The 13,748-nt window shown below is 43.9% G+C and overlaps 1 protein-coding gene across 8 annotated transcripts in view; it reads left to right on the top strand.

Moving 5' to 3' along the window:
• The window catches only part of meis2a (Meis homeobox 2a), a 109,544-nt gene that overhangs the window by 44,224 nt on the left and 51,572 nt on the right, over positions 1-13,748 (top strand). For 4 of the 8 annotated variants that reach the window (XM_086094475.1, XM_086094474.1, XM_086094472.1 and 1 more), the window contains exon 8: positions 1,585-1,730. In XM_086094475.1, coding sequence (XP_085950601.1) covers positions 1,585-1,730 — 146 coding nt within the window. Of the gene's footprint in view, positions 1-1,566; positions 1,731-13,748 lie in introns of all 8 variants that reach the window. The other 4 variants (XM_086094473.1, XM_086094468.1, XM_086094470.1 and 1 more) reach the window with 2 other exon arrangements.

Raw genomic sequence — 13,748 nt, 5'->3', positions numbered from 1 at the left:
TTTTTTTTAAAGGTCATTAGTTGAAATATTTATGCGAGATTAACGCTCATATAGGCGCCGGTGATTGACGCCGCTCCAAAAACGGTCCGACGTGCCAGTTTCGGATTTGGAGAATGTCCGGGTCCTTCGCTGCCTTGGTGGAGGAGTTTTTCAGATACATAATTTAGATGCCCTCAAGGAAGGCTTTCAAGGCATCTGTGCCCGGGGGCAAGGAAAATAACCACCACTGTTAAAAGCAAATCATTTTTTTGCTAATTAATGCGGGGAAGGAGGAACGAGAAGCAGAAAAGAGGGTGCAGCCTTGCAAAGTTTTTGTTTTAAAGAGAAATTGTGTTTTCCTCTTCTAGTCAAACACTCGCAGACGTTAATGCAAGCTTACACTAGCTTGCCATGCTAATCGCAAGGGGGGGGGGGGGGGGCATTATGTGCAACGACGCATCAGCCCAAATCACATCTACTTTGTTACTTCCAATATGCATGGAGCTCAAAATGGCTCTCACCAATAGGTGTACAAGAAGTGATTGGAAATTGCACAAAAAAAGTAGACGTTAGAAAACTTTATTTTTGGGGTTTGGGGCTTATTTGCAGCTTTTCCGCCATATTTGTTATAATTTGTATTACTGACATTATTTTGAACACAGACATAGTGTCTCTCAAATTATACATCAAATAATCTTAGGAATGTGACTTAGCTTTACCTGATACATTGGACAAAAGTCATACTTTTATATTAGTACAAAATGGACACACTGAGTTACTGCACTCACTTTAAAACTTTAAAACTTTAAAACTATTATACCAAGTACATTTTTGCTATACAGTTAATTACCGTTAGTTTTAGTAAATAATAATAACCGGCAACCAGTTCAGGGTGTACCCCGCCTACTGCCCGAAGCCAGCTGGGAGGACAAGTGATTAAGAAAATGGATGGATAATAATAATAATAAATAACAATCATAATAATAATAATAAACCCCCACCCCACAAAAGGTGGCAAATGTAACTCACTATATTTTCGTTTATGATAATATGCATCGGGAAAACATCGTTCATTGGGGTTGGGGTGGGGGGTGGGGGGGCTTCATGGTGATTAAAGACTTGGTTGCGCCGCCCCTGCGTACACGTCCGCCGTTCCCAATGTTATGTCAAGTCTGCAAATGTAATTGAATTAATGACTTGGATTGTATAAGTCAAAGCTCCTCGGTGAGTTGAGTCCCCGCCCCCATTATACTGTAGATCTGGTTTCCAACCATAATACTCCAGTTCTTAACCCCCCAGCCTCTTGTACATGCTCTGGGATATGTAACAACAGTGCTAGGCCTCAATGTAAACCCTTCACTCAGCACGGGCCTTTGTCTAAGGCCATCTAAATCCTGCCCCCCTCCCCCCCCCCCCTCCCCCCGAATGCTCCTCCCACCTTCATATCTTCAATTCATAACAGCGGAAACTTCACTGTGTTGCCTTTTTAACATCACTCTTAGCTATCAGCTGTGGTATTTGTCAGTTTATCCGTCCTTCACGAGACGCGCTCTGGTATGCCCGTGCGGCATTTTATGTCTCATGCAGGCTTTATTTTCCGCCCAGGAGATGGTTTAGACAACAGCGTGGCATCGCCGGGCACAGGGGACGACGACGACCCGGACAAGGACAAGAAGCGGCAGAAAAAACGCGGCATCTTCCCCAAGGTGGCCACCAACATCATGAGGGCGTGGCTCTTTCAGCATCTCACGGTGAGTTTCTATTTTTTTTATTGTTGTTATGATGATTTGGAGTGCAGCTGTCACACAGTTGCCACCGTGAGAGAGAGGGGGGGAAGGGGGGGGGGGTGGCTCACCTGTCAGCCACCTGTCACCGAGGGGCACGTTGACCGGGGTCAATCTAATCACTTTGGACTGTTTACCCTGCTCAGCACACTCTGGACGGACCAACGCAGGACGGTTAATCCAATGTTGGGATGCGCAATGTTTGTTGGGCAACATTGGGAAGGTGGCAGTGGGGAATCGTTACTTCCTGGGGAACCTTAAGGACATCGCTGTCTTTTGTTACTGAATGCAGGTCGGCCTGCAGGGAGGTGGAGATGCTAATCTGAATATGAGCTATTCTAAAAAAAAAAAAATCAATAAAAAAATCCAGCATTTTTCAAACTGTAACCATCATAAAATCATTAACTTTTTTTAACGTTTGTAATGTAACTTTAGCCATTTATACTGTCATATCTTACTGTTATAAGTGTAGAACGGCATACATTTTTACTAGAAAGTGAGAAAAAAATTCATAATCTTAATATTTTAGAGTGTAAAAATAAGATACCAACATTCAAATAAAATGGAATAGTAGGTGTATTTAATATTGTTTAATCTATTAATTTTTTTTAATTTTTTGTGGTTTTTATTTTACGACTGCATGTTCGAAATAAAACATCAATATCATTCTAAAATACTGTAACAATATTCACAATTTGAATTCTTAGATATAGGAAATAGAAAAATATTCAAACTTATATAATTAAATAATTGCGCACAAATTGGACCTAAATATATGTGTCGAAAATTAACATTTAAAAAGATGAATTGCAAATATTTTGTACTTAAAAGTTAAATACAACTCAGCTGTACTTTAGCAAAAAATATTGTAAATTAGGGGAAGAGTTTGAGCTACTGTGACATTAGACACAGTTTCAGTAATTTGTTATTTTACGACTAAAAGCAGCCCGCTTACCACTAGTGAAACTTTTGCAAACATTAAAAAAAAACTTCTTTTTTTTTGCTTGTCCTACAAGTGTAAAAGTCATTCACTATAAAAAGTTAAACCACTCCACCATAAGCAGCATGTTACATTTGCTAAAATAGTCGAAAAAAAATCTAAACAAGCATTTTTAATACTTTCCTTTGCTGAAATGCCTTTTCTGATGCTCCATGACTTGTTGAAATGATGCACCACCGTGTGTCATTTCATTTCAAAGCGCAGAGGGGATCGACTCCATAAAACCCCCAACCTCCCCTCTTGTACCCTCGCTGATGTCAGTACATTATCAGAACATCAGGCCTTATTGATTTTGCCACACGGCTCACATTTCAACAACAGTAAGCGACACTCAAGCTTGGATGCAGCGAAAAGCTAGTCAACTTTTATCCTGATCTTCAGCCAAAGGGTGACCCCCCCCATACCCCCCCCCCCCCCCAAATCCCCTCTACCAAAACGTAATGAGTGACCAGCAAATATGGCCTAATTGAAAGGGCTGTAAATCCATTACATATTGGTCAGAGGATAATCAGGAGTGCTTTAATCACTTTTATCTATTCAGGAGCAGTGAAGCTGCAACTGCAAAGCCCCCGAAGCCGCGCAGGCAAGGCCCGCTTATTGCTTATTATTCTCATCATTATCAAAATGACTTCGGCAGCTGTTCGCAGCTCACTCGCTCCCTGACTGAAGGGAAATGTGACCATCAAGTTGAGGAAAACAAAACGGAACAAAAGTGACTTGCTTGAGGAAATGTCATGCGCGTGCGTGTAAGAATGTTTGGAGTTTGAAGATTCGACTTTTTAACATTGAGGCAAGTGTAAAAAAAAGTGAGCCAAAATAAAAACAAATTGCATTTTCAAATACTTAATATCAATAACAAAGGTGTGAGGGATCACTTTGTTTCCTTTTTTTTTAGGGTCCTAATTTTCCTGATAATTTGGAGAAAAGGTGAAACGTAACATGCAAAACTAAGTAACCTTTGAATATTCTTTGTCTAACAAGTGGAGTGGTGCAGTCTTCTATTCCAAGTTTCATTTTTTAACATTTCAATTGTCATACAAATATAAAATGAAATAAGGCTTCAAAAGAGAAAACAAAAAAATGCCATATTCAACATTAAAATGTTACGGTTTAAGTGCAATTTGAATGGTGTCCCTGTAATGTGAAAATAGAAGTCTTGTCATTTGACACACAAAAAAATGTAGGCAACTTTGTGCTAGCATCTTTCTTGTGCCTTAACATCCCTTCAGCCATGAAAATATAACGGCCTAAAGTCCCTAGTAACTGAAATATATCCCACCGAACCGGTGGGGGCTTTCCATGCTGTGACAAGAGGTGCTAGCCACTAGCTAGCTAGCAAGCTAACAGCTCGTGGCATAGTAAAACAGTAACTGAACTAAATTGCGGCAGATACTGCGCCACAGATGCAAACAAATAGTGGACGAGAGGGGAAATATTGATGGTAAGCCGTTTTAGCTACGTACAAAAAAAAAAAAGAATCAAGAAAAATAGTTTAACACTATACCTCCACAAATGTCTTTACACATTAGAAACAAACAAACTACAGTGTCTTCAAGTAAAAATATATTTAAAAAAAAAAGGATTTAAAAATCAGATTTGTTTGTGTGACTAAGACCTCATGCAAATAAGTGCTGGTCCGAAATCAGAATGGCGCACACAGAGCTTTTGGAGTCTTTCAAATGGTTTCAAGGAAAGAAGGGAGTCACTCAATGGACAGTTCTTAGGGCGCTGCTTCATTCAGAGTGTTTTCAAGCACCCCCCTCTTTTTTTTTTGCCAGCTTGTAGATGTTCTCTCCAATCTTTATTTGTTTCCTTTGTGCAAAGCGCGGGCTCGTCTTGTACAAATAATAATCCCTCCCTTTTAACCTGCCTTTATTTCGTCACTGAGGAAGAGGACTAATTGAATTATCCCCCTTCTCTCCTCTCACCATCCAATTCTCCCACCCATAACCCCCCCCCCCCCACACACACACACACCCGCCCGTCCGTCCGCTTTTCTTTTAATTTGTTAAGCAAATGTATTTGCCGTTGCTGGATGCATTTGGTGTTGAATTCTGGGGGGACTTTGGCCCCTGAATGGCCCATAGTGGCATTCTGTCACGGGCGCATTCATCAAGTGAGGGGTGAGGAGTGAAAAGGAGCCGCTTGGTCTTCCGTGAGCCACGGGGGTCTCTCTACATATGTTCTCAACATCCAGCCATTGTCGCGTTTGTCTCAAAAGCTCCAAAAGGACAGGGTAGATAAACCCCCCTCTTCTACTCTACCCTAACATACCACCTAGCCCCCCCCCCCCCCCTACCCCCTTCCCCCTTCCACCAACAACTATTGGCTTCTGGATTCAGTATGACAAAATTGCACTCAGTGCCCTCTACCCTTCCAAGTAATCATAAGATATTTCTTTCTCATTAAGTCCTGCTACTTTTCTGTTTTGGGGGTTTCTGTTATTACTTTTTTGGCACCATTGTGTCTGAGTGCCGACGACACCTTAAATTAAAGCTGGGGTGCTCTTGATTCAGCTAATTTGCGGTCTCAAGAAGCTCCAACACATCGTCCACTACAGCATGTTGAGCTCCAGCCTTTCAGTATCTTTATGTGGTATGAGAATGCTTTAAAAAAATGAAAAGAACTGTAACTACATTTTACGTTTATACAACTAAGTGTAACTAGAGCTGCGAGGAGCCCGGGCCAGTTTTGAGGTACTGGCACATTGGAATTATTATTATTCTTTTTATGCCACAATAAACCTTTACGTGTTTTTTTTTGTAGTTACTGTTATTTCATTAGTTTTCATTAACTTGACTAATCTTGGCCAAAACATATGGTAAAGGTGGGCACTTTACGCTTTGAATGTGAGTCTGCTTACTTCATGGAACTTCCACGTATTAAAACGTACTCAAAACGTATTAAACGTCTATTAAACTTGCTCGTAGTTTCGTCATAGTGAAGGTCATTTAATTGCGAGACACACAACGGTGCATTGATTGGTTGCCAACACGTATATGAAAGCCATAATGGATTATGGCAATTTCGATTTAGTTGTTGCTGCTTCTTCCGTATGTCACATTTGCCAGTACTGTGATGTCACACTTTTGACCATTTTGCCTGGACGACACATGGTGGAAACTCAAGCCAGGTCGGGATTTACTGTTCCAAGCTGAACTAAACCGTGCCGCTTGGTGGTCGCGTATAAAATTACCTCGCTGCTGTCAGTCCTCCATCTGAAAGGCAAACTGTTGCGTCATAACCCGAAGTCCATATGTTCATCTCCAGCGGAGCACGGTAAGGTGGCAACCTTAAACGCCGCGCACATGGAGTTGGCAAAGGGCCGCACGGGGTCGCAGCATCACTCGACTCCCTCCCGCTCTTTAATACCCCACTTGCCTCCCTCCCGTCCGTCCCCCATGAGGTTCTGGATGTCTTCCAGCCACATTAGAGGAAGGGAAATCCCAGACTGTTGGTATAAGCTTTTCAATTCTACAGGGAGATTATGTTATCAGGAAGGTAAACTTAGGCGTGGGGGGGGGGGAAATGTACTACTGCGCCCCGATTGTAAGGATGACAACCAGGCAGTGATATAGCAGGACAGATTGACCCCCCCCCCCCCCAGCTTTTTTGAAACACGTCCCCTGTGGATTGCCTCCACTGTCATCTTTTTGGCCTAAAATATACTTTTGAGGATATGAATGAATATTTTTTTTAAATATGAAAGTTGATTGAATTAAAAAAAAAAGTGTACTAATTAGACCACATTAGTTAGTCTCGCAGATTCGAGAGAAAAAAAGAAGATGCGCCAAGAGACTCCACCATCCAGACTTTTAAACTGCACACAACTCAATTTGACACTAGAAGTGGAAAACGGAGTTCAGAACATTCTGAAAAAGATGCTCCCAACCACACTTTTAATCTCTGTCAATTAATCGATGAATCTGAAAAACAGGACATTATAAAGATTCAGCTACAAGTTTGATCCATAATATCCATGAGAATATCGGCAAGAATGTTGATTGTTAACATTTCCCAAGTAAAAGCAGACATTTGCAAAATTTCTTACTATGATTCAACTAAAACATAATCAGTATGTTTCCATGGACGACTGCAGAAATCTGAGGATATTTCCTGTTGAGAAGATCTGTGGCAATTTTGAGTTCAACAAGATCTCACAATGATTAATCAACTGTCAAAACAGTTGTCATATAATATAAAAATTAATTAATTGTTGCACCTCTAGCTAAGTGCATTTGGATAGCGATTTCCCAATCCGCGCTTTTAACATCGCGCACCCCCGTTTGAGAATCCGTGTGCTAGAAGCCACGGAGAAGGATGAATAAAGGCCGTAGTGTTGCTCTCAAATGCACAATTAGCCCCCCTGGCTTTCCTTCCCCTTCACCCTCTGCTATAGCCCCCGCTGGCCCTCCTTCGCCCGCTGTAAAGACAAGGCTTGGCCTCGCTATGAAAACAGGAAGCAGTCCGATTGGACTGATACCACTTTGGCCTTGTCTTTGGACTTTGCGTAAAGCCCACTAAACACCTATGAAAATAAATAGCGCGCACGGAGCGGTCAGTCAGGAGAGTAGGTAGCCCCTCCGCGCCAACAACCGTCTCAAGTTTTGTTGCCGGGTCACCCTTTGGCCCGGGCGTTTGGGGGAAATGCTGTTAAGCTCCTAAGCCAGGTGTATTGGTCCCTTGGGCTCCCTGAAGGGGAAGCAATACATCCCTTGGTCTTTTTTTTTTTTCTCAAGCGCTTGGACGGGGGCGTAGATGATTGGAGTTGTACAGTTACAGTGGAGCATTGAAAGGGGAACACAAAACAATTGTTTATTAACATCTTTAACTGTCATCTTAAGTGTTTATATGGATTTGATAGTGTTGATGGGGTTTTAGTTTGGGTTTCATGTATAATTTACTCAGTTGATTGCATGTCTAAAACGACAATTTTTCAAATTGAGAGCTCCTTCTTCACAAGGGGTCACTGGAGCACCCTGGACTGGTCGCCATCCAATCGCAGACGTTGCTCATATGACCTCAAATAATGTTTTATATATTGTTAGTCTTCGGTGTCCTCCGCGAGAATGACGCCCCAAATTCCGAATTGCATTGTACATCTTTGGAGTTTGTACTGTATCATCAAGTGTAAAAACAAAAAACAAAAAAAGTATACAGTCCTCCGTCAGAGCCACGCGATTCACCCGAGTGAGGACAGATCCCACTCCGCGAGGAGATGAGGGCATTGTGCTGCAAACATCATTAGATACACCAGTGACAATGCTTGTGCCCGCTCCTCCTCCTCCCCTTCCCCATCCCCAGCCCAACGTAGAATTAGTCTCCATGACAACAGGGTGTCATCGCCAGGTCGAGCCCTCCTATGGGAGCTGCTCTCTCAACCGCCCTTTTATAGATGCACATAAAAGAGGCAACCCGGGTCATTCACGAGACATGGGTGCAGGCCAGGCCAGGCCAGGCCAGGCCGGGCCGGGCCGGGCCGGGCCGGGCCCTGGCAACGGATGTTTGTCCCATATGATAAACAAGTGTACGAGTCGGCGCTTTGAAATGGGAAAAGGCCCATGTTGTGTTGGGGAGGCCCCGTTTGTATCGGCACTTTTGTTGAAGCGCTTGTCGTCCTTCTAATCCATACGGATTCAACGAGCAGAAAGAGGCAAAAAGCTCAACGTATCACAGCAACAATATATTATGTATCTGTATCTACAAAAACAATCTCAATTTGCGGGTTCAACTTCAATCTCGAGCCCCGTCCCTCGTCGGAACCTTACACGCGGCAGCAGGCCGAGAGAAAAATGGCTTGGCGGCGGCTATTGGGATTTCTGCAGTACAGCTAGCTGATGGCTAACTAGGTTTTTATGATAAATCCAATCAAAAATACACCTGCAACCCTGAAGACTGAATTAGAACTGAGCTGATTGACAGATCGGCAGTCAATGAGCGGCATAAGGCCCCCGAACCTGTGTCGGTTACCCTTTTTCTTATCCCTGTGTTGCAGCACAAGCAGCGTTTAACTGGTTGAGAAACATCTGCAAACACTTTGAACAGCTCTTCCTCTTTAAAAAAAACAAAAAAAAAACGATCCTCTCCATTGGCTGCTGCTGCTGTCCTCATGGTATGTCCTCTCAAAGTGGACTATTTGACTTTTTCAAGCCAAGGTTTTCAAGCCCGGACAAAAGAGAAGCAGGGAGCAGGTTTTAGGGTCTTGATGCTGGCGCAAAGGCAGGGGAGGGAGGCTCCTAAAGGTCACAAAGGTGGAGGCCTGGAGGAGGCCCACACACTAATCTGTCATGTGCTTGTTTGCCTCGCAGCCCAAAAGTCACCTCTCCAGTCACCCATGGCAACCCCGGGCAGCCGTTTTGCTTCCACGGCCCCGAAATGTGCGACTATTAGTGGAGAGAAAGACGAAGAAGGAAAAGAAAGTCATCACGTTACTTTAGTGACAATAACCCACAATGCTTTGTGTGAGTTTGTTTGCCAAACAGACATTAGGCACAATTGGACAAGCCAGTTTCCATTGGGGGGGGGGGGGGGGGGCTTTGATAAAGACGGTGTGGAGGAGGTGCCTTGGCTATTGTCTGGTGGCTGCTCAACGGCCACCATCTGCTCATTCGAATCAACGCCGACATCGACCTCCATTACCTTTTAAATGTCTTAACAAGAGCTCTTTATTTATACGTAGAGGAGAACGGCAAAGACGGAGTGAACGTTTGGAGGGGGATCCGGTGACGTCGCATTTTCACAGGCTGTATAATTATATTACAGGCCACATCAACTCCGGCGTCACACCGAGCCCGGCCGCAGCTCAGCAGTCGTTCTTTGCTTGCACTTGTAATAAGCCTGAGTGTGTTTGAATCGCCGCCGTCGGACCTTTATACTTTGCCCCCTAATCCAGATCTGTCATAGTTCCACTTCAAAGCCACCTAAGGTCACGTGCAATCCTCTGACATAGAAAGTATGAAGCTTGCGTGCGTCTTTGCAAAGCAGCACGTTCCGCACTTTTTTTTTTTTTTCATCTAGATGAGCCCCATATGTTTTGTGTATGTGGAAATGCAAGGAAAGCTGCCGTAATCCTTCCCCCCACTCCAAATACCATCCCAAATCTCCCCATTTACGCCCCTTGCCCTCCCTTTCACTCGCTTTAGGTTAATTTTCACTCCTGCTGTTTGCAGCTTAATGAAGAAGCAAAAATGAGTGTTTTCGCCACAACCAAATTCCCACTGGCGGAATCCCCTCATGCCATCGAAGACAGAAACATGAGGTTATGCAGTTTGGGGAAAAGGGGTGTAGTTTAAGTATTGGATCTTGAGATTCCTCACACAGAACTCCAATGCTGTGGGGACTCACGCTCCACTGAGAATAAAGCCACGTTTCCATCGAGTGGTCAAGTTTGGTTCACCACGGTGCGCTTTGTAACAGGAAACACGAGTCTTTGGTTTTTCGTTTCCGCGGCTGGTTGCTGAGGCAGGCTGGCAATAGAGGCATCTGCAAGTTTAAGCCGCCGTTGAAGCCAACAACAAAGACGAGGAATACGAGGGGGGGGGGGGGGGTCCTCGGTTTACAACGGCCCTAATAAGTGGTCACATGTGGGGCTGAACGATTTTGAAAATAATCAAATTGTTTATTTTCTTTACATATTTTATTTGAAGGTGAATAGTGCCAAAAAATGGTACAGTATAGTTTAGATGTTTTTTTAATATATTGTCACTGCCCTGTAAAAAAAATGTTTTTTCCAGTTTCATTCAGTTTCACTTCCTAAATGTAAAAATGTTAAAAAACAAAAGAAATGGCCATACGTGTTTTTCACAGGACAGCGACGATATACGTTTTCAATAGCAACTTTGGATGACATGCAGTAGTGCTGAATCAGAATTCTGTCTATTGTATAGAATTGTTAGCCAGGATTTTTCTGCCTAACTAGTGTTGGAAATCAAATCGATTTGCAAATTGGCCGTCAAAACGTAATCATCAAATTTTCGGATTGGAGTCCGAATGAGTCAAAGCATTGTCGCATCTATGGTCACAGTATGTGTTACGTATACATGTGGGGAGTGGCACATGTGTTGTGTGAAAAGCACGCTACCTTTGAGCAGAACACCCAAAATTGTGTATTGGAATATTTAGCCAGCTAACAAGTATTACTTTCAACTGTTAAGCAGTCAGTCAATAAAGCCCAGCTAGGCAGTGCATGAAAACCTTCGTCTTTGTTACTTCACGGCTGGCCTCTCATGCCGTCACGACAGCTTACGAAGTGACAGGTTAGCTTAGCGCTAGCTAGCTGGTATGACACAATACATGGATTTACTGGGTAAAAGCAAGAAAAACACTCTGGATTTTTAGAGTTGGCCAAGGTAGTACGTGTTCGTACGGAGCAGAGTTTCAAACCCCAAGCTCAGATTTGTGCGGCAGACATGCTAACCATGAGTCCACCGTACTGCCTCAGAAACACTGATTGAGACTTTCCCATAGTCAAATATCCACCCCGAATGGAATTAACGCTACAAACCACTTTGTGGAAACAGGGGCTGCATTCCCAGCCACCGTCGATGTAGTCATAACACAGATCAAAAATGTGGCCGGGCCGCCTTAACTGAATGATGTCATCTGTAATTACAGACCACGTAAGGTAGCCTGTGATAGCGTACATGCCCCCGGTGGGGGGGGGAAATGGGTCTTATTTAGATGGCGATGGCTGATTTTGGGGATTGCGGGGAGTTTTTTTTTTTTTCCCTCGCTTGCGTGACCTTTCAGGGCTCAAAGCGAAAATATGTAAGCGGATTTTGGTTTCGCATCTCAGAGTTGGTTTCCTCAAATTACCCCTTAACCTTCCGTGGGTGCCGCCCTGCAGGCGAGCCTCGCCGCCCCCAGTTGGTGGTGGCTGCTGCTGCATGCTGGCGACCAATGAGGATTGTGCTGCAGGCCTCAATTCCGCTTTTGATATGCATCTCACACCCAGAGAAGAAGAACATGCATAGGGAGGAAGTGTAAGCGTGGAAGCAGGCTTAAAAAAAAAAAAGGCGAAGGAAAAGAAAAGGTTGAGGGATGGGGAGGCGGTGTGCGCAAATCAAAAACAGACCTCGTGTTTCACTGTTTGGTTTGTCATGGGACTCTGACTGCACCAAATCCCAAAACTGCCATTCCCTGTGATTTTTTCCCCCCCTCCTCACACCTCCTCTCTGATACACGCTTTTGTTTTGCCCCGGCGCTCCGTCCAGAGGCGAGCGTTGAGGATTCCTGCACAGTGGGGTCCTTATAACTGGGAGCCACGTCTCTTGTTATCACCTCTCCCCCCCACCCACTTCCTTACCTTTTCATCCCCCCCTGCCCCCCCCCCCCCCCCCTCCTCCTAAATATATCCTCTCTGCTTCCCTGTCTGAGCGCACCGACCCGCTTTTATGATCCCGGTTGCTCATCAAAGACTGAGGCTGAGCAGGTCAAGTTGTTGCTCCTTTACCCGCCAACTCAGTGGACCGTGTCTGCGGAGCAACCATTTACCCAGAATGCCCTGCTGCTTTGGCCTTTATGCTGCATTCGAGGAAGGTGGGAAGTCGGACTTTTTCCGTCTTCATACCAGGAAGTGCGTACGGGAACGCCCCCTTGAATTTGGAAATCCCACATGCGAAGTCGAGGGAAAAAAACACGATCCCAACGTCACCGATCGAATTCAATGTGGCGTCACTCTACAATGGCGACCACTGTGGAAATACTCAAGTATAAAGCTAGATAGCTTTCCAGCATTCATAAATATTTGACATCATTTCACTTATCTACAGTACAAGACAGTATGCCGCTATCTCCGGGGATGAAATGATATGGTGAACTACTGAACTGTATGGAATGCTTATGAAATAAGATAAATACAACAAAAAACAATTGATCACTAACTGCCATTTTGGTTGTTTACTTTCACCTAAAACGTTTGGGATAATTCCGACTTCCGACCTTCCTCGAATGCAGCATGGGAGACACTGACTACTTTTTTTTAAAACCCTGAATAAGACCCCTTGCTTATCCCTGTTCCAACCCAATCATATAAACACGTTTAAACGGAGCTCTGGTTTGTGTTCTGCTCATCCTCAATTCGCAAGAAATGTTGGTCTTTTGAGAACAGGAACTACTTGTATGCGCGGCAGCCATCTTACATCTGAGGCACTCACTTGAATACATTGATTTCTCTGTGGCGTTTTCACGTTATGTAAACGTCAACGTTATGTAAATGTCAACGGGTTATCCCGAATGCTTCGAACGAAACCGAATTTTGACCATACCCTGAATATTGACGCCGTGTAAACGTAGTCATTGAACCTAATGCTCTGTTGGTCATGGGGTTCAAGAGAGTTTGGTGTCTCTGAAATTACCAGGGTACAATTGTTCACAAGCCCCTTTTTTTTTTTTTTTACTGTTCTGTGATATAGTATAGAGGTGGGATGGTGGCTATTTGGGTGGTAATAGTTGAAAGCCATATTTCAAGTATTTCATACATCGTACCAGACATTGAAGCTGACGTCACCACATTTCTAATCGTCTGATTACTGGAAGGATAATCTCTGTGCGACAGTACACACATACTTACTACAATGTCCTTCTTTGCTGGTTTCACTGTGTAAAAAGAAACACAGGTGAATTAATCCACTGTTACATCTCTGATTTTTTTTTTTTAGCTCTCTTTGTGAAAGAGGCTGTTCACAGCTACCCCGTTATTAGCATCATAGACAGCAGCCCCTGAATGATAAAAAGCTGCACCACATGCTGATACAGAGAGAGAGAAAAAAAAAATCCCCACATTAGAAGCGGTGGAAAATCAAAGAAAGAGAGAAAAGAATCAAATATATAAATCCAAATGTAGGCCTTGGCTCCAGATGTGAATCCGTCTGACTATTGATCGCTGGTGCCGCGGATCCCCAAGGCTGCGGCGTCTGACACACAAAGCGCCCCGCTAAAGCCCGTGAAGCAGCCTGTACAAGTATTTAGATGACGACAACAGCCTC

Source organism: Leptonotus elevatus, chromosome 14, assembly GCF_054856555.1.
Source record: "Leptonotus elevatus isolate MCC_2025b chromosome 14, RoL_Lele_1.0, whole genome shotgun sequence".
NCBI classification, from domain to species: Eukaryota; Metazoa; Chordata; class Actinopteri; order Syngnathiformes; family Syngnathidae; genus Leptonotus; species Leptonotus elevatus.
Note: the sequence above shows the minus strand (reverse complement) of the source record. Positions and strands in the feature narration are given on the sequence as shown.